Source organism: Notolepis coatsorum (genome assembly GCF_963971535.1).
Source record: "Notolepis coatsorum genome assembly, chromosome: 7".
NCBI lineage: Eukaryota > Metazoa > Chordata > Actinopteri > Aulopiformes > Paralepididae > Notolepis > Notolepis coatsorum.
In genome coordinates, this window is record NC_140171.1 from 149,607,772 (window position 1) to 149,633,695 (window position 25,924).

The 25,924-nt window shown below is 48.3% G+C and overlaps 1 protein-coding gene across 1 annotated transcript in view; it reads right to left on the minus strand.

Moving 5' to 3' along the window:
- Window positions 1–25,924, minus strand: part of eml6 (EMAP like 6) — a gene marked incomplete at its 5' end in the record, with an annotated part of 173,585 nt that overhangs the window by 113,042 nt on the left and 34,619 nt on the right. The window contains 3 exons of the mRNA XM_084318522.1: window positions 821–1,006; window positions 4,720–4,788; window positions 8,275–8,373. Of these exons, the coding sequence (XP_084174648.1) occupies window positions 821–1,006; window positions 4,720–4,788; window positions 8,275–8,373 (354 nt within the window). The remainder of the gene's footprint in view (window positions 1–820; window positions 1,007–4,719; window positions 4,789–8,274; window positions 8,374–25,924) is intronic.

Below are 25,924 nucleotides of genomic sequence, written 5' to 3' on the forward strand. Positions count from 1 at the left end.
GCTTCATTATCTTCACCCAAGAGACCTGCTTCATTATCTTCACCCAAGAGACCGGCTGCATTATCTTCACCCAAGAGACCTGCTTCATTATCTTCACCCAAGAGACCTGCTTCATTATCTTCACCCAAGAGACCTGCTTCATTATCTTCACCCAAGAGACCTGCTTCATTATTATCTTCACCCAAGAGACCTGCTTCATTATTATCTTCACCCAAGAGACCTGCTGCATTATTATCTTCACCCAAGAGACCTGCTTCATTATCTTCACCCAAGAGACCTGCTTCATTATCTTCACCCAAGAGACCTGCTTCATTATTATCTTCACCCAAGAGACCTGCTTCATTATTATCTTCACCCAAGAGACCTGCTTCATTATCTTCACCCAAGAGACCGGCTTCATTATCTTCACCCAAGAGACCTGCTTCATTATCTTCACCCAAGAGACCTGCTTCATTATCTTCACCCAAGAGACCGGCTTCATTATCTTCACCCAAGAGACCTGCTTCATTATCTCCGTCAGGTCAAGAGACAGCATAATGGCAAAGAGGACACAGATGGAACAGATCTACTGGGCAGGTAGCAGTGGCTCTGGAGGTAAGAGCAGTCTGATCATCTGAAAGTTCTCGGTTCGATTTCTTCCTGACCTCATGAGCAAAACACTTTAACCCCTTACTGCTCCCAACGAGCTGGCTGGCTGGCTGGCGTGTGTGTGTGTGTGTGTGTGTGTGTGTGTGTGTGTGTGTGTGTGTGTGTGTGTGTGTGTGTGTGTGTGTGTGTGTGTGTGTGTGTGTGTGTGTGTGTGTGTGTGACTTCTACTAACCCCATGTGCCGCCTGCACGGTGCGCACTAGGTTCAGCCCCCTCCAGACGTAGATGTCTCCGTTCAGGGCACCAGAGTAGGTGACCTCCTCCTTGGCTGTGGCCAGACACAGGATGGTCTGCAGGTCCCCCGTCTTCCCGAAGATCCCCCGCTTGGGTGTCAGCGCGTTTCCACACAGTGTCCAGAACTGAGGAAAGTGTAAGATAAGATAAGATAAGATATTCCTTTAATGATCCCCTTGGGGGAAATTCAGGTATGAGCAGAAATGATCTTCAGTCCATTTGTAAAAAGAAAAGAAAGTTTGGGTTTCAAATGTTTCAAAGCCTAAATCCAGAGCCATGATCTATCATGTCATTTATCACTTACGATTAGGGATGTCCGATATTATTGGCCTACCGATATTATCGGCCGATATTGGCATTAAAATGTGATATCGGAAAATATCTGTATTGTTTTATTTATTTTTTTACATTTCTATAACCTTTATTTACCCAGGAAAGCAATTAAGAACAAATTCTGATTTTATTTATTGTCAAAAGTATGCATAATGTTGTGTTAATTCCACAACAAGAGATATGCAATGTTAATTACCTGAAATTATTCCGTTTTTTGGGGGGGAAACCCTGCATATATCGGTATCGGTTGATATCGGTATCGGAAATTAAGAGTTGGACAATATCGGTATATCAGTATATCGGTATCAGTAAAAAAGCCAATATCGAGCATCCCTACTTACGATACTTTGGTTAATTATTAAGAGGTGCTATAGATAAAAATTGTATGTAGATTAATCATAAAAACATTTAGAAAAAGGAATAAACCACCATACCACCATCCATACATCCACCATACATCCACCACATTTTTAGAAAGGTGCGGAATAAAATTATTGCTCCCCCCCCCCCAAAAAAATATTTAAACTTTTATTTTATGAATTTATTTTATTTTAATTTTATTTATGAATGTTGTCGTTTACATGTTGCATCTATCCCCTCCCTACTTCCCATTTTCCCACGTGGAATGCACCTGATTGGATAAAATGACATGCTGTCTAGTGAGATCTAGTGGCTGAATGTTATCTATAGCACCATCTAGTGGCTGAATGTTATCTATAGCAACATCTAGTGGCTGAATGTTATCTATAGCAACATCTAGTGGCTGAATGTTATCTATGGCACCATCTAGTGGCTGAATGTTATCTATAGCACCATCTAGTGGCTGAATGTTATCTATAGCATTACAGCATAACAGGTCTGGCGTCCAAAGAGTTAAGACATTAGAATGATCTTCTAAAATGAGAGGTTGTCTCTCTACGTACCAATCTGCTTTACTAGCTCTTATTTTATCTAACAGATTAATGTATTGGATTCAGGCGGAGCTAAATGTAGCTAACTCTAACTGTTACGAAGGATCAGATTAAACCGAATATATATATTTATTTATTGATATATATTGAATAGTATTTGTATATCGTTTGATATCCCTTGTATATTCCTTGTACATATACACGGAATATCCCTTTAGCCTACTATAGCCCATAATAGTTCATTCTCTTATTGGACAAAAGGACCAGGCGCCAGGGGACCAGCCCCTGGCGTCAAGTTCAAAGGTACCGACGAGACATGTCCGTACTAGCCCCGGCTCCGCTCAGGGATACGGCTACCGAAATGAGAGTGGCACTATTTGTTCACCGTGCATATAAATATGGCGCAAGTAAATGTAGAAATCCCTTAGTCCTTTACCCTTCTTCCAACTTAGTAACAGAACGTGAAGCCTCACCCACGATACCACGTGCGGTGTAGTATGGCCTGTTTGGCCTTAGAATAGCATCGAGACCTCGTGCGAATTAATAACTGAATTGTCAGAGTTTGGCACTGTACCGTCGAGTGCGACGTATTTCTATTAAGTAATAATAGTCTATCGTGTATGGTGCATCGTGCGGTTAGAGTTCTAAAGTGACCAGCATCTCCAACGCTTCCTCGTGTTATCTAGAGTCTTAACCAGGCTGGGCCGACCACATGGCGCCTTCATCCGAGGAGATCTAGACGAGGACCGAGGGACATGTACACTGGATTACCTACCCGACGACTGCTGAGCCCTATGCGGCTGGAATATATTTGCTTTGGTACTGTGATTTGTGGAGCGGATAATCGCCGACGCCTGTGAGTGTTGGATTTACCCCCGAGAGGAGTCAAGTTGAGTCGGCGCTCAGAGAGACTGAGGTCGCCTAGCTTCTTCTTCATTGTGGAGCTACAGCCTACAAGAGAACCAAGGTGTATTCATCTGCGGATCAAGAGTCTACTGCACTGTCTTCTGTACTTGAAGTCTCCCTAGATATCGTTGACCAGACGGTCTACTACCGACGGCTCTCCTACCCCCCCTACCGGCTTACAACCGGGAGGACCCCTTCCAGAACATCCCGCTATATCATTAAGTGTACCATAGATCTAATTCCCTAAGAGCCAGGTTGTATACTTGCTTCCTGCGTAACCAGAGATTGGACATTCAGTGTTGATTTGCCTACGAGTACTCATTTGCCTTACAAGTGCATTCAAATCATAACTGTAATAGTAAATATCATATGTACCTTTTGCTATATTAAATATTTGATTATTACCTTTGTCTGGAACCGATTTCATTGTGGGAAAGTGTTCATCATATTTAGATATCGTGTACTGTATGGCCAGTAGTTAAAGTACATAAAGCGGTAGTGGTTTAATGATACCATACTTATCAATACAGTCAGGGAATTGTACCCCTCAGTTACACTAACAGTGGAGCCACTTAGCATTTAGCTCTGCCTAAATCTGTTAGATATGGGGCATGAAATGAGACATATAACTTAATTAGTATCGACGTGACATCTGTTAGACCCACATTTGATATTCTGGAAAGTTGTGAACGCTTTCTGTTAATCTGGTAAACTGTTGGTTGTATTGGATTTAGGTGGAGCTAAATGCTAATGTGGCTAACTAACAGTAAACTTTTGTACATGAAATAGAGCCCAAAAACCTTAAAAGACCCAGCTGACAAACACACTTTACAAACGTTTGCTTATTAAATCATTTTTAAAAGTAATTAAAAAAAAAAGAATTAAAAAAATTAAAAAGAAAAAAGTGACGATAAAGTTGTTTAATTGACGGGAGAAAAGTTGCTAAACTCAATGTGTTGTGATGGGACTGGAAGAAGTCTGCTGGGCTATAGACGTAGCCGGTTATGATGCCCCTACATTGTGCAAGTGGTCAATCAATACCAGTGATTATGAACGAGCAGCGGAGCAGACAGGCACGTGGTGAACCACCAGCAACCAGGCTGCTGCTCACATGAGAAACTTCTGCCCTGGTCTGTCCGCAGTACATTTTTAATGTACATACTTAACGTTACATAGACGGCCAGGGACCAGCTAAAGTGACCCATGCATTTCCACGCAGAATTCCCCGCCATTTTATCTTTTTTCCTCCTTCTTTCTCCGTTTTTCTCCCCTCCCAATGTTAGTCGTTATGCCAATTCCCAATCCCCTTCCTGGTCGTTGCGCACTTACCCCCCCCCCCCCCTCCTCTACCGTCGGTCCGGGAGGGCGGATACTATCACATGCTTCCTCCGACACATGTGTAGCCAGCCCACCGCTTCTTTTCACCTGGCAGCGCGGACTCTCACTGAGAGAGTGTAACGTGTGGAAGGTCACACTACCTCTCTTAGATCCTTCCCTCGCTGTGCAGGCGCCCCGACCGAACTGTAGGAGTCGCTGTCCACAACAACCCAGACCCACCCACTGGCTTCCCTCCCGCTGACTCTGCCAATTGAGCCAGTATGACGGCCGGCCAAGCCGGAAGCAACGCTGACAGCTGGATTCGATACCAGTGTCTCTTGCGTTGGTGACGAGCGCCTTTCATGTTGTACCTTGATGTGTTTCACTCCACAGCTGACCAGACGGTTGAGTTGGAATGGATCCCAAGAAACATCAAAGATCTGAAAGAGAAGGAAACAGATCAGTTCAACAAAGACCCAACAAAATGAAATGGGCCCCTGCCAAGCTGCTTGCCATAACATCTAAAGCTGTGCCAACGGTCAATGAGCCAACTTCCTGCACAGGGCTGCCTCTACGCCTGTACAACCTGCTAAACACCTCTGTCTCTACGCCTGTACAACCTGCTAAACACCTCTGTCTCTACGCCTGTACAGTCTGCTAAACACCTCTGTCTCTACGCCTGTACAGCCTGCTAAACACCTCTGTCTCTACGCCTGTACAGCCTGCTAAACACCTGTCTCTACGCCTGTACAGTCTGCTAAACACCTCTGTCTCTACGCCTGTACAGCCTGCTAAACACCTCTGTCTCTACGCCTGTACAGTCTGCTAAACACCTCTGTCTCTACGCCTGTACAGTCTGCTAAACACCTGTCTCTACGCCTGTACAGCCTGCTAAACACCTCTGTCTCTACGCCTGTACAGCCTGCTAAACACCTCTGTCTCTACGCCTGTACAGCCTGCTAAACACCTCTGTCTCTACGCCTGTACAGCCTGCTAAACACCTGTCTCTACGCCTGTACAGCCTGCTAAACACCTCTGTCTCTACGCCTGTACAGTCTGCTAAACACCTCTGTCTCTACGCCTGTACAGTCTGCTAAACACCTCTGTCTCTACGCCTGTACAGCCTGCTAAACACCTCTGTCTCTACGCCTGTACAGCCTGCTAAACACCTCCGTCTCTACGCCTGTACAGTCTGCTAAACACCTCTGTCTCTACGCCTGTACAGCCTGCTAAACACCTCTGTCTCTACGCCTGTACAGCCTGCTAAACACCTCTGTCTCTACGCCTGTACAGTCTGTTAAACACCTCTGTCTCTACGCCTGTACAGCCTGCTAAACACCTGTCTCTACGCCTGTACAGTCTGCTAAACACCTGTCTCTACGCCTGTACAGTCTGCTAAACACCTGTCTCTATGCCTGTACAGCCTGCTAAACACCTGTCTCTACGCCTGTACAGCCTGCTAAACACCTGTCTCTACGCCTGTACAGCCTGCTAAACACCTGTCTCTACGCCTGTACAGCCTGCTAAACACCTCTGTCTCTACACCTGTACAGCCTGCTAAACACCTGTCTCTATGCCTGTACAGCCTGCTAAACACCTGTCTCTACGCCTGTACAGCCTGCTAAACACCTCTGTCTCTACGCCTGTACAGCCTGCTAAACACCTGTCTCTACGCCTGTACAGTCTGCTAAACACCTCTGTCTCTACACCTGTACAGCCTGCTAAACACCTCTGTCTCTACGCCTGTACAGCCTGCTAAACACCTGTCTCTACGCCTGTACAGCCTGCTAAACACCTGTCTCTACGCCTGTACAGCCTGCTAAACACCTCTGTCTCTACACCTGTACAGCCTGCTAAACACCTGTCTCTACGCCTGTACAGTCTGCTAAACACCTCTGTCTCTACGCCTGTACAGCCTGCTAAACACCTCTGTCTCTACACCTGTACAGCCTGCTAAACACCTGTCTCTACGCCTGTACAGCCTGCTAAACACCTCTGTCTCTACGCCTGTACAGCCTGCTAAACACCTGTCTCTACGCCTGTACAGCCTGCTAAACACCTGTCTCTACGCCTGTACAGTCTGCTAAACACCTGTCTCTACGCCTGTACAGTCTGCTAAACACCTGTCTCTACGCCTGTACAGCCTGCTAAACACCTCTGTCTCTACACCTGTACAGTCTGCTAAACACCTCTGTCTCTACACCTGTACAGTCTGCTAAACACCTCTGTCTCTACGCCTGTACAGTCTGCTAAACACCTCTGTCTCTACACCTGTACAGCCTGCTAAACACCTGTCTCTACGCCTGTACAGTCTGCTAAACACCTCTGTCTCTACACCTGTACAGCCTGCTAAACACCTGTCTCTACGCCTGTACAGCCAGCTAAACACCTGTCTCTACGCCTGTACAGCCTGCTAAACACCTCTGTCTCTACGCCTGTACAGCCTGCTAAACACCTCTGTCTCTACGCCTGTACAGTCTGCTAAACACCTCTGTCTCTACGCCTGTACAGCCTGCTAAACACCTCTGTCTCTACGCCTGTACAGCCTGCTAAACACCTCTGTCTCTACGTCTGTACAGCCTGCTAAACAGCTCTGTCTCTACGCCTGTACAGTCTGCTAAACACCTCTGTCTCTACGCCTGTACAGTCTGCTAAACACCTCTGTCTCTACGCCTGTACAGCCTGCTAAACACCTCTGTCTCTACGCCTGTACAGCCTGCTAAACACCTCTGTCTCTACGCCTGTACAGCCTGCTAAACACCTCTGTCTCTACGTCTGTACAGCCTGCTAAACAGCTCTGTCTCTACGCCTGTACAGTCTGCTAAACACCTCTGTCTCTACGCCTGTACAGTCTGCTAAACACCTCTGTCTCTACACCTGTACAGTCTGCTAAACACCTGTCTCTACGCCTGTACAGCCTGCTAAACACCTCTGTCTCTACGCCTGTACAGCCTGCTAAACACCTCTGTCTCTACGCCTGTACAGCCTGCTAAACACCTCTGTCTCTACGCCTGTACAGTCTGCTAAACACCTCTGTCTCTACGCCTGTACAGCCTGCTAAACACCTCTGTCTCTACGCCTGTACAGCCTGCTAAACACCTCTGTCTCTACACCTGTACAGCCTGCTAAACACCCGTCTCTACACCTGTACAGCCTGCTAAACACCTCTGTCTCTACACCTGTACAGCCTGCTAAACACCTCTGTCTCTACGCCTGTACGTCACAGCCTGCTAAACACCTCTGTCTCTACGCCTGTACAGTCTGCTAAACACCTCTGTCTCTACACCTGTACAGCCTGCTAAACACCTCTGTCTCTACGCCTGTACAGTCTGCTAAACACCTCTGTCTCTACGCCTGTACAGCCTGCTAAACACCTGTCTCTACGCCTGTATGTCACAGCCTGCTAAACACCTGTCTCTATGCCTGTACAGCTTACTCTTTTCTCTCACTGAGCTCATTTCTAGTGAATTATACTGTAAAATTTAACTATTTCCTGTTTTTCCGGGGACCACCTAAAACCTCCTCACGGGCCCCTGTGGGTCCCTGCACCCTATGTTGAGAACAACTGCTCTGAAGATGATGTTAAAGTGGTATGTGGACCAGTTCTGCCGCTCTGATTACATCCTCTTGAGGTTGGCAGGCTCAGAATGTGGAAGTATATCATTGTCACCTACTTATGCAATGTGTTTTACATGTCAAATATCTATTATTAAAAATTATTAAAGTTATTAAAAATAACTAATGAATAATGGGTTCAGATAAATGTAGTGCAATAAAAGTACAAAGTTCCCTACATTTAAAATACCCAGGTAAAGTACAGTACAAGTACAGTACCTCAAAACAGTACAGTACTGGAGTAGAAATACTTATTATTATTTTAAACCACAGTTGAATATTCTGGCTTCATGAAAGGTCTCTGTCCGCACCCTGTCCGAGTGGCCGGTCGCAGTGGCCAGGACACGGCCTCTCTTCCAGTCCCACACACACACGGTGTTCTTGGCGTCCAGGCCCACGGATGCAAGTCGCTATACGGAGAGAAGCAGGAGAAAGAGTCAAATCCCCCCCAAAAACGTTTCAAGTTTCAAGTTTCTTTATTAGTTGACATGCAAAGATACAGAATACCTTCACATGGAATGCTTTTTTCTGTTATGCTCCTATGAGGATCATAGGACGCTTGGATCATACACATACAGCTCATTACAGTAATATTCCACAATTATTACATTTTAGATAGTAATAATGGTACAGAGCCTTGAGACAAACATATGCATATTCACCACCGCAAACAGACTGGCAGCCGTCATAGGCAGCGCCATTTACGGAAGGAGGGGGGAGTGGGTTGGGGTTGTTACGGGGGGGGGGGGTGGGGGGGAGTGCACAAGCCAAGTCCTGGGTGGGGGAGGTCTCCCTCACACGAGGCAGCCGACAGTGCAGCGCCAATGCAGAGGAAGGGGGGGGGGGGGGGGACTAGGGAAATCTACTGTAGAAATCTTGTAGCGAATACATTTTATATTAACCATATACATTGGGCCTCATTCATGAAGCGATATAAGAACAGATTTCGTTCTTAACTAGCATTTCCTCCTATTTTGTTCTTACCTGGGATTCAGTAATGTTTTCTTATTGTTGCTTTTCTCTCAGGCAAGAACAAATTCTTACCCAGATAAGAAACTCTTACCCAGATGAGAAACATTTAAAAAAAAAAAAGCCTACCATTCGTAATAACAATAATACATCAGACGTATATAGCGCTTTTCCTAATGCTCAAAGACACTTTACAAAACAAACAATATAATACAATACAGTTTTAGTAGATCAAATAAAAAAAGATATATAAAATGGTGAGAGAGGAAGGAGTTCATGGGTTGAAAGCAAACCATTGGTCATTTGCCCCCAAATACGACTTTCTAAACCCAGAACTTTTCACTAATTATTATTATTATTATAACTTATTGCGTGCGTTCTGCTTCTAAAAATGGATTATATATTGCTGTTACAACAGTTAGATGCTGGCTGCCCAGGCGTACGCATATAACGCATATTTACAACATCTCCTCTCCTCCCCTCTCTCCTTTCCTCTCTTCTCTGCTCCTGAAGTTCTGAGCGCACTCGGAGTTTTGGCCACGGGGACATTTGCGGAGAGAGATGGCGGGTGACAGATCCGGTATTTCCGTACCGGATCGGTCACCTGTCATCTCTCTCTGAAAGGAGAGAGCATAGGATCAGCGGCATTATCAGTATACTCAGGGCCGCCTGGGAGAAATGCGAGGCCCTGTGCGAGATTTAACGCGAGGCCCCCCCCCCCCCCCCACCAAAAGGTTAAAAAAAAAAATATTATATATATATATATATATATATATATATATATATTTTTTTTTTTTCATACAGTCAACATATTCTTAAATAATAGCGCTGCCCGAGGCAACATATAGCAAAAGAGAGAGCGAGAGAGCTCCCGTTCTACAGTCAATATACAGTGTACAGAGAGAGAGAGAGAGAGAGACACATTGGAAAGAAATTGAAATGCTATTTGGCCCTAAAAAGAGAGTACACAGTGGCAGAATACCTGAGCACTGTGACTGAAGATCCTTGACTATGTACAGACTCAGCGAGCACAGCCTAGCCATCGAGAAAGGCCGCCATAGGCAGACTGTGTGTGTTAGAAAGAGAGAGAGAGAGAGAGAACATGTGTGTTTGTCATGTGTGTGTGTGTTAGAGAGAGAGCATGTATGAGAGATCCAAAAGGACAAAGATCAACACTTAAATCCAAGAGAGAGAGAGAGAGAGAGACACATTGGAAAGAAATTGAAATGCTATTTGGCCCTAAACAGAGAGTACACAGTGGCAGAATACCTGAGCACTGTGACTGAAGATCCTTGACTATACAGACTCAGCGAGCACAGCCTAGCCATCGAGAAAGGCCGCCATAGGCATACTGTGTGTGTTAGAAAGAGAGAGAGAGAGAGAGCATGTGTGTTAGAGAGAGAGCATGTATGAGAGAGAGAGAGAGAGAGAGCATGTGTGTGTGTGTTAGAGAGAGAGCATGTATGAGAGATCCAAAAGGACAAAGATCAACACTTAAATCCAAAGAGAAGAGGGTCTATACCAGAGAAACCAAAGCAGCAAGGAGCCAATGGCCGACATCAGCTAAATAGGCTAGCCAGGTACTGTGACACCAGGCCACACACAGCTTTGGCCAACGGCCCAACGCTACCCAAGCTACACAAACGACCAAGACATTCACACACAGCACATGTCGTATCTCCAAATGTTGTGAAGTAGCATATGTTTTGCCTGGAAAAAAACATTGTTATTGTAACTGAGGGGTACAATTCCCTGACTGTATTGATAAGTATGGTATCATTAAACCACTACCTGCTTTATGTACTTTAAATACTGGCCACACAGTACATGATATAGATATGATGAACACTTTCCCACCTGATGAAACGAAGTCCACACAAATGTATAAATCGAATATTTTATATAGCAAAGGGTATATACAACGTTCACTTAATGACATTTATGATTTGAATGCACTTGTATGGCAAATGAGTATTCGTTGGTAAATCAACATTGAATGTCCAATCTCTGGTTACGCAGGGAGCAAGTATACAACCTGGTTATTTAGGGAACTATAGCGATGGTACTTAAATGATTATAGCTGGATACACTAAAGGGGGGTCCCGCTGGTTGTAAGGCAGTAGGGGGGGGGGGTTAGGAGAGCCGCTGGCGATATCCCATCTGGCCGACGATTTCTTGGGAGAATTCAGAGTGCTGAACACGGTGCCCACAGAACCTCGGTCCACAGATGAATACAGCTGGGCCCTCTTGTAGACGGTCGCTGCCGGTCCACAACGAAGAGACGTGAGGCGACCTCACTCGGGGTAGAGCGCCGTCTCACCTGGACTCCTCTCGGGGGGGGTAGTTCCAACACTCAGCAGTGTTGGCTGTTATCCATGGCATAATCAAAGCACCCAAAGCACGTAGATAATCCAAGCCGTGGAGGGCTCGCCGTCGTCCGGGTGAAGTAATCCAATGTACAGGTCCACTCGTCCTGGCCCAGAGCTCCTCGGATGCAAGCACCACACGTGGTCTGCCCAGCCTGGTTAAGACTCTAGATAACGCCAGGAACGATGGGGGTACTGCTCACTTTATAACTCTAACCGAACGATGCACCATACATAATAGACTATTATTAACTTAATAGAAATACGTCCCACTCGACGGTATAGTGCCAAACTATGACAATTCAACTATTAATCCACACGATGTCTCAATGCCTATTCTGAGGCCAAGTAGGCCATACTGCACCACACGTGCGTCGTGGGTGAGGCTTCACGTCTGTTACTAGGTTGGAGGGTAAAGGACTAATGGACTAAAAGAAAGTTCTACTTTACTTGCGCCATATATATATGCGCTGTGAACAAATAGTACCATTCGTATTTCGCCAGACGTATTCCTACGCGGAACCGCGGCTTGTAACGACATGTTCGTCGGCACGATTGAACTTGAACCAAGGGGCTTGGCTGCTGGCGCCAGGTTCTCGTCCAATGGTAGAATGAAACTATTATGGGCTGTTAGTAGACTAAAGGGATATTCAGTGTATATGTACAAGGAATATACAGGGGATATCAAACGATATACAAATACTATTAAATATATATCCATAAATAAATATATATATTCGGTTTAATCTGATCCTTCACAACAGCCGCCCCCTAATTAGTCCCACCTAATTAGCTAAGCAGAGACAGATTAACCGCACTGTCTACCACTCAAGGTCCGCTGTAAGGGTCAGTCAACTCACAAAGTCGTGGGGTCATGGTCGTCATCGATAGTGTCTGGGAGTCTGGGCAGTTCTATTAGCCTCGCCACGGGTCGTGTGTAAGTTCGCCCTTGGACGAGCACTTCAGCTGCTTGGACCTTGCCATCGGCACCGGTGATCACTTTGCTTACGCGGCCAGCCGGCCACATAGCTCTGGGTAGTGACTGGTCGATAATCATGACGACTGTTCCTTCTGTCAAATTGTCTCTCTCTTTTACCCACTTCTGGCGGGTCTGTAGAGACGGTAGGTAGTGGAGTAGAAAGCTGTTCCAAAACTTGTCAGCTAGTACTTGACTGTACCTCCACATTCTTCGGCCGTTCGCTTCTTCAGGCCTGTACATTGTCTGGGGTAGCGCGGGGTCCAGCCGCCCCATTAAGAGTGTGTTGGGGGTGACTGGGTCGACATCTGCTACATCACTGGAGACGTAGCCGAGGGGCTTGGAGTTCAATACTCCCTCGATCTCCGTGAGGACTGTCATTAGGACTTCTTCCGCCACAGTCTGGGCCCCAAGCACGGCGTACAGGGCTGTCTTTATAGAACGTACTTCTCGTTCCCAGGTTCCACCGAAGTGGGGTGCATTCGGGGGATTAAACTGGAAGTCAATCTGGGATGGAGCGAGGTGGGTCTTAAGTTCTGGGCCCATAGCTTGGAAGCTCTCTCTCAGCTCTCTTTCTCCGCCTTTGAAGTTTGTCCCGTGATCAGACAACAATGTAGACGGTTTTCCTTTCCGTGATGTGAATCTTCGGAAGGCCATAAGGAATGAGTCTGTGCTCATGGTCGGAAGGAGTTCGATATGTATCGCTCTGGTGGTCATGCATTTGAATACAATACCCCACCGCTTCTCGGTTCCTCTTCCTTTCTTTATATACAACGGGCCAAAACAGTCCATGCCTGTGGAGTGGAATGGCTTGTCGCCGAGTCGGAGGCGACAGGGAGGTAGGTCAGCCATCCGGGGTATGCTGGGCTGCGCGCGCCACTTTCGGCAGTCTAGACAGGTTCGCTGGAAGCGTCGCACTGCTTCTCTTCCTTGAAGTATCCAATAGCGACGTCTGATCTCCGCGAAGACTCTCTCTGCTCCTGCGTGGTGTACATCCTCGTCGTATTTCTTTATGATCAGCTCTGTGACCTTGTGTCGGCTGTTCAAGACTATCGGGTACTTAACGTCATCCGGTAGATCGGGGGCTCTCCGCAGACGACCACCCACTCTGATGAGATTATGGGCGTCGCTCTCGGGTGCCAGGTGGAGCAGTCTGCTGTCTGATGGAACGGGCTTTCCTCCCTGTAGACAGTCTAGCTCATCGGGGAACGAGTCTCTCTGGGCTCGTTGTAGTAGAAGAAGTTCTGCTTCTTCGTAGTCAGCTGCTGAAATGTCAGTGGTGGACTGAATCTCTGGGTGGTGCCACAGGAATGTCTTTAGCTGCGCACTCTGTAGGGTAATGCAATCATCTATGTTGGGGTCTGTGGAGGCGACTGTGCTCAGTCCACAGAACATAGGTTTCTTGTTCTCAGCCTCCTCTTTACTCGCTTCCCGTGGGGTGGGCGTAGGCCACTCTTCTTCCGGGAGCTGGAGGAACTCTGGTCCGTCACTGTAGATGTTGCGACGGGTGAGGTCATCTAGGGACATTCCCCGGGTGATGACGTCAGCTGGGTTGTGTTTGGTGTCCACATACCGCCAGCTCGCTGCTTCTGTTAACTCTTGAATCTCGGTGACTCTGACTCCCACGAAGACTTTGTATCTGCATGAATCAGACTTGATCCATGTGAGTACTGTCGTGGAATCTGACCACAAGATTGTTCTGTGCACCGGAATGGTGAGTTCACGTTGGATTAACGTGGCTAGATGCGCTCCTGCTAGGGCTGCGCAGAGCTCTAGACGCGGGATAGATTGTTGCTTTCGTGGGGCTATTCTTGAGCGAGCCAGGATGAAAGCGGTGTGTATCTCTCCTCCCTTCTCTTGGGCACGCAAGTAGGCCACCGATCCATAGGCTACTTCGGAGGCGTCACTGAAGACGTGTAGATCCATCTTGCATGTCTCTGGCCTCACTGTGGGTGGGAAGTAGCTGCGGCGTATATTGACGCCTGGGAGTGAGCGGAGCTCCGTCTCCCACTCTCTCCATGTGGATGCAAGGTGTGCGGGTATTGGGTCGTCCCAGCCCTGGTCCTTGTCCCATAGTGCTCGTACAATCATCTTTGCCCTGGTGGTGTAAGGTAGAATACATCCCAACGGGTCATATTGTCTGGCGAGTGTTCTGTACACACTCCGTCTGGTGGTCGGTATCGCCGTCGACCTTCCCTGCTCCGTGGTCAGGGGTTTGTGTCTATAGTGGAGCGAGTCTGTTTTGAAGCGCCAGACTAGTCCTAGTGTCATTTCTTGGGCTTCTCCTGGGATTGTCGCCATCCAGGTCTCGCTGCTGGCAGCCTTGTCCGCGGGGGAGAGGCTGCGCAATACGTGCGGGTCACTGCTGGCCCACTGCCTGAGATCAAAGCCGCCTTTGATCAGGGAGGCGCGTAGCTTGAGTAGGAGAACCTCGGCTTCTTCTTGAGTCGAAACGCTTTGTAAACAGTTGTCCACGTAGAAACTGTTCTTCACACTGTGTCGGACCTCTTCATCTGCTGCTGGGTCCTCTGCTACGTGTTTCTGTAGTGCAAATGTAGCACAGCACAGGCTACATGTGGTTCCGAAGGGGAGGACTTCCCACTGGTAGATGGCTGGGTGCTCATCTCCGATCCTCTCTCTCCATAGGAACCGCAGCAGGGGCTTGTTCTCCTCCACTAGTCTCACCTGCAGGAACATCCCTTTGATATCCCCGCTGATAGCCACCTTGTCCTGGCGGAAGCGTAGTAGCACGCCTAGTAGAGAGGGGCCGAGTGTGGGGCCGGGCAAGAGCTCTTTATTCAGATTTTGGGATCCGATCTGGTAGCTGCAGTTAAACACAATGCGATCCTTGCCGTTGTGGTGGACCTTGTGGTGCGGCACGTACCATGATTCGGTCGTCTGATCGGCCTCTTTAATGTCAATCTTTGTCACGTGTCCCGCTGTGATTAGCTTCTCAATCTCAGCGCGGTACACACTCTCTTGAGCGGGGTCTTTGGCTAGGCGCCGCTCTGTGTTCAATAGATACCGCTCCGTGGCGTCTTTCTTTGCGTGAAAGGTGGGCATTCCCTCTCGCCTCAGGAGTGGAGTTGCGTATCTCATCACTCCGCCGACTGTGACTCTCTTTGTCCCTTGCTCGAGGAGGTGTATGGCGTAAATGTCTTCTTTAGAACAAATGTCTTTCTTTTCGTTCTTAAAGGGCATTGTCTCTAGTGTCCATAGCCTCTCGACATGCTGCAGGAGAGTGGTGTCTTCTTCTGTCGCTCTGGAGTGGAGGCAGCTAGTGGCTGCTGTTCGGTTGAGAGATTTAGCGAGGGGGCCTTGTAGTGTCCACCCTAGGCGGGTCTCGACTGCTGCAGGACAGCCTCGGGGTCCTGTATGGGCCCGGTCAATCGGGACGATGAGGTCTGCATGGTCGGAGCCTATCAGCAGGGTCGGGGTGGCGCCGTCTATGAGCGGGATAGGTAGTTGACGCAGGTGCACATATTTATCCATCAGCTTGGCGATGGGGTAGGTGTACTGCGATAGTCCTATTTCTTGGCTGGTGAAAGCATTTGTAATCCTATACCGTCGCTCTGGCTGCCCGCTTGCTGCGATAGTGAAGGAGACATTCTCGCCCTTTATCGTCTTTAAATCTCTTCTTATTGTCCGAATCGTCATTTGGTTCTCGCTCCCCCGCAGTCCCAGCTGGGCCGCAGCGGACGCGAGCAGAAGGGTCTTCTCTGACCCGTCATCAAGGACGGCGTAAGTGTCCATGACTTTATCTTGGTAGCTCAATGTCACACGGACTACCTTTAATAGCACTTGGGCGCCGCTGCTGCTGGCGGGGTCAATGTACATGACACTTGCCTTGGTGCTGCTCGATGGTGCAGGTGCAGGCCTTCTTCTGTTACTGTCATGTAGTACATCTAGATGGGCTCCGTCACACCGACTGCACCTCTTCTTTAGGCGGCATTCGGCTGCCATGTGACTGCGCGCACATCGGTAACAGCGCCTGTTGGACTTTATCCATTGACTCACTTCTTCTGCATTCATCTTTGTGAACAGGTCACATTGTGACAGCCAGTGTTCCTTCTCGCAGTAGGGGCACACCATCTTCCACTTCTCTTTTCTCGAGGGGGTACTCTTACTGCTCGGTACTGATTCTGATTGGTGCATGACAGTCACCGATCTTCTTCCATCGTTTATTCTCCTGGGTCCCTCTCTGGAGCTTGGCGTGCTCCGCACGAACGTATCCAGTCGTAAGCTGCTGACTTCTCTCGCCAGGAAGTCGGCTAGATCGAGGAGGGATGGTTCGGGACCGTTAGGATCACGGTGGTCTCTCTGCCGCCTGAAGCGCTCTTGTCTGGCGGGTGGCAGCTTCTCTAAAATCCTCTCGACGTTAGAGTTGCCGTATAGCTCGTGCATGCCCTTTTCCCGTTGCGCTCCCAGCATCCCTACCAGGGACTGCACTTTTATAGACAGGTCGTCTAATGAGCGATTGTCTGTTGCTGGGGGTAGGCGATCAATATGCCTTATCTCTTGGATTACGTAATCCCATATACGTCCATATCTCTGGTCCAGCGCTGCTAGAGCCGCGGTGTATGGGGTCGTAGAGGTGGCATAGGCTAGCGCTATATTGTGCGCTCGCGGTACTTTCAGGTGCTTCAGTAATATTGCATACTTGTGGCGTTCATCGGCGACATCCACCATCATTGTCTCTAAGCACATCCGGAGCTCCGTGTACTGTGCTCGATTCTCATAGGTGAAGTCTGGAAACGTCGGCGTGGCAATGTATGACGCCGTGGATGGCTGATACATCGGCGAGCGTTGGGGGAGAGACCTCCTAGGCGAGTCTCCTCTTGCGCCTCTCTGTGGGCTGGTACCGGCAGGGTACCATGGCCCGCTGGTCCAGGTGCTATTCCTCGGGGCTGGTCGTGCGTCGTGCTCACCCGTGAATAGAGTCGGGGGTCTGTAGCGCAGCGCCGCGGGGGTATAGCCTGGGCTGTACTGGACCTCCTGGTCCGGTGGAGTACTGTGCTGTCGTCGGGCTTGGTTCTCCTCCTCTCCCTCTTCCTCTTCTATCAGGTCCTCTAGATCCTGTAGTCGTTTATTTAGCTTCTCCGCAGTGTATGCTGCTCCTTCCTTGTAGCTGGGTCTCGCTTGGACCGGTCTGGGAAGGGGGTCTGCGGGGGGTATAGGCTTGGTCTGTTGGTCAAGTTCAGGGTCGCTTGCTCGGTTAGGAGACGCTGCCCTTGACTGTTGTCTCGACGAGTTCCTTGAACCCCTGGCGGAGGGAGAGGGTGTTGCCTTGAGGATCAGCTGCTCCATTAGCTGCGCTTGTAACTTGTCGCGCTCGGCTTGTAGTCTGTCGCGCTCGGTTTCGCGCTGGATGAGAGCGAGGTCGCGCTGGTTGAGAGCGAGGTCGCGCTCTGCCTCTCTTTGGGCACCGTCAGCGGCGCGCTGGGTGTCTGCTCGGTCTCTTGCCATATTCTCTTCCGTCTGAAGGCGTCTCATCTCCAGGCGTATGTGCTCTTCTTCGCTCCGTTGCTGTGTCTGGAGTCGATCGCGTTCACCCTGAAGTCGATCGCGTTCACCCTGAAGTCGATCGCGTTCGGTAGAGGCTGTCAGGCTGACTAGGAACGCCTGTGATAGCATCCTCTCCGCTTCGCTGGGGGAAGACGGTTGTTGAGGTGAGCCGCTCCTGGCTGTACTCGTTGGGGAGTCCTGGAGCTCTATTTCCTCGGCGCTCTCCTCCTCTTCTTCCGTGCAGAGTTCTCTCTCTGTAGGGTTGTCTTCCTCCCGGGGCTGGTCGGGGACTACTTCTTCGGTATTGGCGGGGGGTAAAGGCATGTCAGCTCCCTCCTGGTCCCCACCGTGAGCTTGGTCAGTTACATTAGAACCCACTAGGGCCTCTGTGGTCGGGGTAACCTGGTCGTTAAGGGCAGACATAATTTTACTTTCTACGTTTACCGCGTTTACCGATTGTCGAAGGCTAGGTAGTTGACTGACAGCGTAATCCTCTAAGTACTGAGGTGGCTGTCGTCTGCGCTGCGGGCGTTCTACGTTAGGAGGACCGTTTCGTGGAGTGTTCATCATAGGCCATTTCAATATTAATAACACTATATTAATATTACACTAGTTACCATCCGGCTCGAAGGACCAATTGTAACTGAGGGGTACAATTCCCTGACTGTATTGATAAGTATGGTATCATTAAACCACTACCTGCTTTATGTACTTTAAATACTGGCCACACAGTACATGATATAGATATGATGAACACTTTCCCACCTGATGAAACGAAGTCCACACAAATGTATAAATCGAATATTTTATATAGCAAAGGGTATATACAACGTTCACTTAATGACATTTATGATTTGAATGCACTTGTATGGCAAATGAGTATTCGTTGGTAAATCAACATTGAATGTCCAATCTCTGGTTACGCAGGGAGCAAGTATACAACCTGGTTCTTTAGGGAACTATAGCGATGGTACTTAAATGATTATAGCTGGATACACTAAAGGGGGGTCCCGCTGGTTGTAAGGCAGTAGGGGGGGGGGGTTAGGAGAGCCGCTGGCGATATCCCATCTGGCCGACGATTTCTTGGGAGAATTCAGAGTGCTGAACACGGTGCCCACAGAACCTCGGTCCACAGATGAATACAGCTGGGCCCTCTTGTAGACGGTCGCTGCCGGTCCACAACGAAGAGACGTGAGGCGACCTCACTCGGGGTAGAGCGCCGTCTCACCTGGACTCCTCTCGGGGGGGGTAGTTCCAACACTCAGCAGTGTTGGCTGTTATCCATGGCATAATCAAAGCACCCAAAGCACGTAGATAATCCAAGCCGTGGAGGGCTCGCCGTCGTCCGGGTGAAGTAATCCAATGTACAGGTCCACTCGTCCTGGCCCAGAGCTCCTCGGATGCAAGCACCACACGTGGTCTGCCCAGCCTGGTTAAGACTCTAGATAACGCCAGGAACGATGGGGGTACTGCTCACTTTATAACTCTAACCGAACGATGCACCATACATAATAGACTATTATTAACTTAATAGAAATACGTCCCACTCGACGGTATAGTGCCAAACTATGACAATTCAACTATTAATCCACACGATGTCTCAATGCCTATTCTGAGGCCAAGTAGGCCATACTGCACCACACGTGCGTCGTGGGTGAGGCTTCACGTCTGTTACTAGGTTGGAGGGTAAAGGACTAATGGACTAAAAGAAAGTTCTACTTTACTTGCGCCATATATATATGCGCTGTGAACAAATAGTACCATTAGTATTTCGCCAGACGTATTCCTACGCGGAACCGGGCTTGTAACGACATGTTCGTCGGCACGATTGAACTTGAACCAAGGGGCTTGGCTGCTGGCGCCAGGTTCTCGTCCAATGGTAGAATGAAACTATTATGGGCTGTTAGTAGACTAAAGGGATATTCAGTGTATATGTACAAGGAATATACAGGGGATATCAAACGATATACAAATACTATTAAATATATATCCATAAATAAATATATATATTCGGTTTAATCTGATCCTTCACAACAGTTATTAACAAAACATTCGGGAGGGGAAGGAAGGAAGAGTGGGGTAATATCATGACATTTTCATTAATCTTACCTGCACCAAGGAACGCAGGGCGAAAGGCCGTAACACAGGTCTCCACGTTGACGAAAGGCCTCTCGCTGTCGGGACAAAAATAAGCTGCTGCCAGAGCCTTGTCATAGTGCAGGCCCGACTACATCTTTTGTCAAAGATGATGTCGTAGTCAGAGTGCCAGAACCCCCTGCTATTCTCACGGCTAATGTCAATGGTCGTAGCACAAGCTAACAGCTAACTCAAGGCTAACTGATAGCATCAAACGAACGTTCCCAGCCGAGCGCAGCCGGCAGTTAACGTCGAAGCTAAACAGCTAACTGGCTAACAGTTAGCTCAACCAGGCTATCGCTAACCATTAGCTAACGCAGAAGCAAGCTATGCGGCTACATACAGCCAGGTGCTGACACCAGGCACACACCGTTAGCTACTAGTAGTACTATTAGCTAGTCGGCCAGTTTAGCTCCAGAGAGTGAGAGAGAGAGAGAGAGAGAGAGAGCGATGTCCACGGCGGGAATAGAATAGAGTTAATAGAATAGGTTAAAAACTCACCAAACGTCCAAGAGGATGGAGACAACCGCGTGGAGTTGACGAAGTTCATCTGCCAAACGACCATCCTCTTCATCCTTGGCTGCAGGTTAGCTAACGCTAGATAGCCTTTAGCTAAGCTAGCTACTAGCCGACATCATCATGGGCCATGGCCTATATCCCGACTGCATCATGACAAGGCTCCGGCCATTTGTCCCGCCTTTCGTCAACGTTCCTTGGTGACTGACCGACTGATAATGACCGACCTTGGCTGGCATAACTAAGCATAATAGTCAAAAGCTGCACGCGCGAAATATTCAAACGCAGCTGACTCTTCTTCTTCTTCGTTTAAGTTTCCGGCGGCGTACTATGATGTAAGTAACCACTCCCTTCGTTGAAACCAATGCCTGCTGCAGAGCACCAGAGCTCCAATAGTGACCCAGGTGCAGACCCAGGAACAAGTCAGACACATTCTACAAACGTGTCTAATGTGAAATATATAAGCATATAAGCAAAACTAGATTTTAGGTATGTGATGAAAAAGGGGCTCGCGGGAAGGGGGGCCTCGCAATAAAATAAAAATAAATAAAAAAAATAAAAAATAAAAAAAATAATAAATAAAAAATATATTTTTTTTTATTTTTTTTTATTTTTTTTTTGCTAGGCCCCCCTTCCCGCGAGGCCCTGTGCGACCGCACTGCTCGCACACCCCCTGAGGCGGCCCTGAGTATACTGCACGAGTGGTTCTTGACAAGCGTTGTCAAGTCGTTCAGTATTGACAAAGCCTACTTTGCTGGAACAATTTATTTCGCATTGTATACGTATAAGTACAAGTATAAGTCTTTATTTGTCATCAGATTAACACACACACACGGGCGGCTAGGTGGTGTAGTGGGCAAGGCGCTCGCCATCAACGCTGGAGACGCTGGGTTCAAATCCAGCTCTCGGCGTTGCTATCAGCTTGGCTGGTCGTTCATACTAACACAATTGGCAGTGGGAAAGCTGATGGGTGGGTCCTGGGCGTTGTGGACAGCGACCCCTACAGTTCGGTCGGGGCGCCTGCACAGCGAGGGTAGGATCTGGAGGGAGGTAGTGTGACCTTCCACACGTTACACTCTCCCGGTGAGAATCTGCGCGGCCAGGCTGACTGCCGGCTGGCTGCACATGCGTCGGAGGAAAGCATGTGACAGTCTCCGGCCTCCCGGACCAACAGTAGGGGGGAGTGCGCAACAACCAGGAAGGGGGTTGGGAATTGGCATACCGACTAACAGTGGGATGGGAGAAAAAATCGGAAAAAATGGGGGGGAAAGATAATACATAATTTTTTTTTTAAACACACACACATGCGATGAGCGACCCACAGGAACACACACACACATGCACTGAGTCGCAAGTCGTGAGGCGTGTGTGTGTCATTTTGAGATCAGTTGCAAAAATGCTTCCTGTTATAATAATAACTTTATTTGTATAGCTGAATGTTGAATGGATTAGACAGCGATCAGATGCCGACACTCGGCTGTTTTACACACGCCTCATTCGCCTTATAAGGAGATGGCGGGCGTGTCTGTATGCAAATGAATTTAGCGCGAGCGCGCATTTGAATTTAAGAATGAGTGGGATTCAGCATGCAACCGACCTGGGTAATAACCGATTTGGACGTTAAGAACGTCTTGGTGAATGTGGCGGTGGCTTTTCTTATTGTTATCTTAACAGACAGGTAAGCAAGAATATAAGAAAAATAATAAGAGAGTATTGTTGAATGAGGCCCACTGTATCTAAGATAAGATAAGATAAGATAAGATAAGATATTCCTTTATTGATCCCCTTGGGGAAATGCAGGCATCATAGCAGCATGGGGGGGGGGGGTACAGGTAGTAGAAGACATACAGGTACAGGTCATATAATTATAGTACAGTGGAGAAGTAAAAATAAAAATGGAATAAAAAGGCAGGGTAAACAATATAACAATATAATTAACTCTGGACATGCGCATATGGGCAACAAGGTGCAAGATGAGGGTATGTGTGCCCTCTGTTATATTTGCCCTACAATAAATATAGTTACAATATATAATCTAAATCTAATCGAATATATAATCAAAAAATGCTAAATGCTAAAAAAATGCTAAAAATATGGTCTGATGAAGTATACAGTATATTATTAATATGCTCTGATGAAGTATACAGTATAAATATGCTCTGATGAAGTATACAGTATACACGTGAGGTGCGATATGCTCTGATGAAGTATACGTATACAGTATAAATATGCTCTGATGAAGTATACGTATACAGTATAAATATGCTCTGATGAAGTATACGTATACAGTATAAATATGCTCTGATGAAGTATACGTATACAGTATAAATATGCTCTGATGAAGTATACGTATACAGTATAAATATGCTCTGATGAAGTATACAGTATAAATATGCTCTGATGAAGTATACGTATACAGTATAAATATGCTCTGATGAAGTATACAGTATAAATATGCTCTGATGAAGTATACGTATACAGTATAAATATGCTCTGATGAAGTATACGTATACAGTATAAATATGCTCTGATGAAGTATACAGTATAAATATGCTCTGATGAAGTATACAGTATAAATATGCTCTGATGAAGTATACAGTATAAATATGCTCTGATGAAGTATACGTGTACAGTATAAATATGCTCTGATGAAGTATACAGTATACACGTGAGGTGCGATATGTATCTCTATGGTATGTCGCTAGCTTCACTTCAAAGCCAGCAGCACTCTGGGTAATCCCGGAACAGCCAACAGCCATTGACTCAAGTCCACCTACCAGCCTGCCAATCATGTAGAATGAACAGTGCAGACATCTCTGCCTAATTCTGCACCCTCAAAGGTATATACAGTAAAATGATGCACACTTCCCACCAACTCTAGTTCATCTAGTTCATCAAAACCAAAACAATGTCTACCCTTATTAACCCTTTCACTGCCACACGGCAGCCGGTTAACCCTTTAGCATCCGCGGAGTTAATGATGCTAATAATGATGGAGCATCGCCGTCGGTTGTGTGATAGTAAAGGGCTAACCTTCTGTCGTGTGGCAGTGAAAGGGTTAACCTTCTGTCGTGTGGCAGTGAAAGGGTTAAACGAGTAAATAGATGTGGCATTGAGGATCCCAACATCTGCAAGCACAGTGTCAAGCTCTCACAGTGGATAAGAGCCGTCCACTATATGGCATCCTGCGCCGCTACACAGCGGATAAGAGCCGTCCACTATATGGCATCCTGCGCCGCTACACAGCGGATAAGAGCCGTCCACTATATGGCATCCTGCGCCGCTACACAGCGGATAAGAGCCGTCCACTATATGGCATCCTGCGCCGCTACACAGCGGATAAGAGCCGTCCACTATATGGCATCCTGCGCCGCTACACAGCGTATAAGAGCCGTCCACTATATGGCATCCTGCGCCGCTACACAGCGTATAAGAGCCGTCCACTATATGGCATCCTGCGCCGCTACACAGCGGATAAGAGCCGTCCACTATATGGCATCCTGCGCCGCTACACAGCGGATAAGAGCCGTCCACTATATGGCATCCTGCGCCGCTACACAGCGGATAAGAGCCGTCCACTATATGGCATCCTGCGCCGCTACACAGCGGATAAGAGCCGTCCACTATATGGCATCCTGCGCCGCTACACAGCGGATAAGAGCCGTCCACTATATGGCATCCTGCGTCGCTACACAGTGGATAAGAGCCGTCCACTATATGGCATCCTGCGCCGCTACACAGCGGATAAGAGCCGTCCACTATATGGCATCCTGCGCCGCTACACAGCGGATAAGAGCCGTCCACTATATGGCATCCTGCGCCGCTACACAGTGGATAAGAGCCGTCCACTATATGGCATCCTGCGCCGCTACACAGCGAATAAGAGCCGTCCACTATATGGCATCCTGCGCCGCTACACAGTGGATAAGAGCCGTCCACTATATGGCATCCTGCGCCGCTACACAGCGAATAAGAGCCGTCCACTATATGGCATCCTGCGCCGCTACACAGCGAATAAGAGCCGTCCACTATATGGCATCCTGCGCCGCTACACAGTGGATAAGAGCCGTCCACTATATGGCATCCTGCGCCGCTACACAGTGGATAAGAGCCGTCCACTATATGGCATCCTGCGCCGCTACACAGTGAATAAGAGCCGTCCACTATATGGCATCCTGCGCCGCTACACAGCGGATAAGAGCCGTCCACTATATGGCATCCTGCGCCGCTACACAGTGGATAAGAGCCGTCCACTATATGGCATCCTGCGCCGCTACACAGCGGATAAGAGCCGTCCACTATATGGCATCCTGCGCCGCTACACAGCGGATAAGAGCCGTCCACTATATGGCATCCTGCGCCGCTACACAGCGGATAAGAGCCGTCCACTATATGGCATCCTGCGCCGCTACACAGCGGATAAGAGCCGTCCACTATATGGCATCCTGCGCCGCTACACAGTGGATAAGAGCCGTCCACTATATGGCATCCTGCGCCGCTACACAGCGAATAAGAGCCGTCCACTATATGGCATCCTGCGCCGCTACACAGTGGATAAGAGCCGTCCACTATATGGCATCCTGCGCCGCTACACAATGGATAAGAGCCGTCCACTATATGGCATCCTGCGCCGCTACACAGCGGATAAGAGCCGTCCACTGGGGGAGCTCCAGTAGCTCACCACGTACCGCAAGTGCTATTTCAGCGCCGTGGACAACCGCGCTCGCGCGGATCTGGGGCTGAGCACGTTCGAATCCCGGACGGCAGCCGTGCATTTCCCAGAGTGTCTTTCCCCCCCATCTGAACCCTTTCAGCCTGCTTCTGTCGGTCGAACTTGACCAAGTATGAATGCGAAGAAAAAGCGATAAACGCTAAAAAGAACCAGCTGACTGGTCAAAGTTTTAAAAAAGAGCCGTCCACTATATGGCATCCTGCGCCGCTACACAGTGGATAAGAGCCGTCCACTATATGGCATCCTGCGCCGCTACACAGCGAATAAGAGCCGTCCACTATATGGCATCCTGCGCCGCTACACAGCGAATAAGAGCCGTCCACTATATGCACTCAGCCAATACCCCTAAAGGTCAAGTTCAGCCAATACCCCTAAAGGTCAAGCTCAGCCAATACCCCTAAAGGTCAAGCTCAGCCAATACCCCTAAAGGTCAAGCTCAGCCAATACCCCTAAAGGTCAAGCTCAGGCAATACCCCTAAAGGTCAAGCTCAGCCAATACGCCTAAAGGTCAAGCTCAGCCAATACCCCTAAAGGTCAAGCTCAGCCAATACCCCTAAAGGTCAAGCTGAGCCAATACGCCTAAAGGTCAAGCTCAGCCAATACCCCTAAAGGTCAAGCTCAGCCAATACCCCTATAGGTCAAGCTCAGCCAATACGCCTTAAGGTCAAGCTCAGCCAATACCCCTAAAGGTCAAGCTCAGGCAATACCCCTAAAGGTCAAGCTCAGCCAATACGCCTTAAGGTCAAGCTCAGCCAATACCC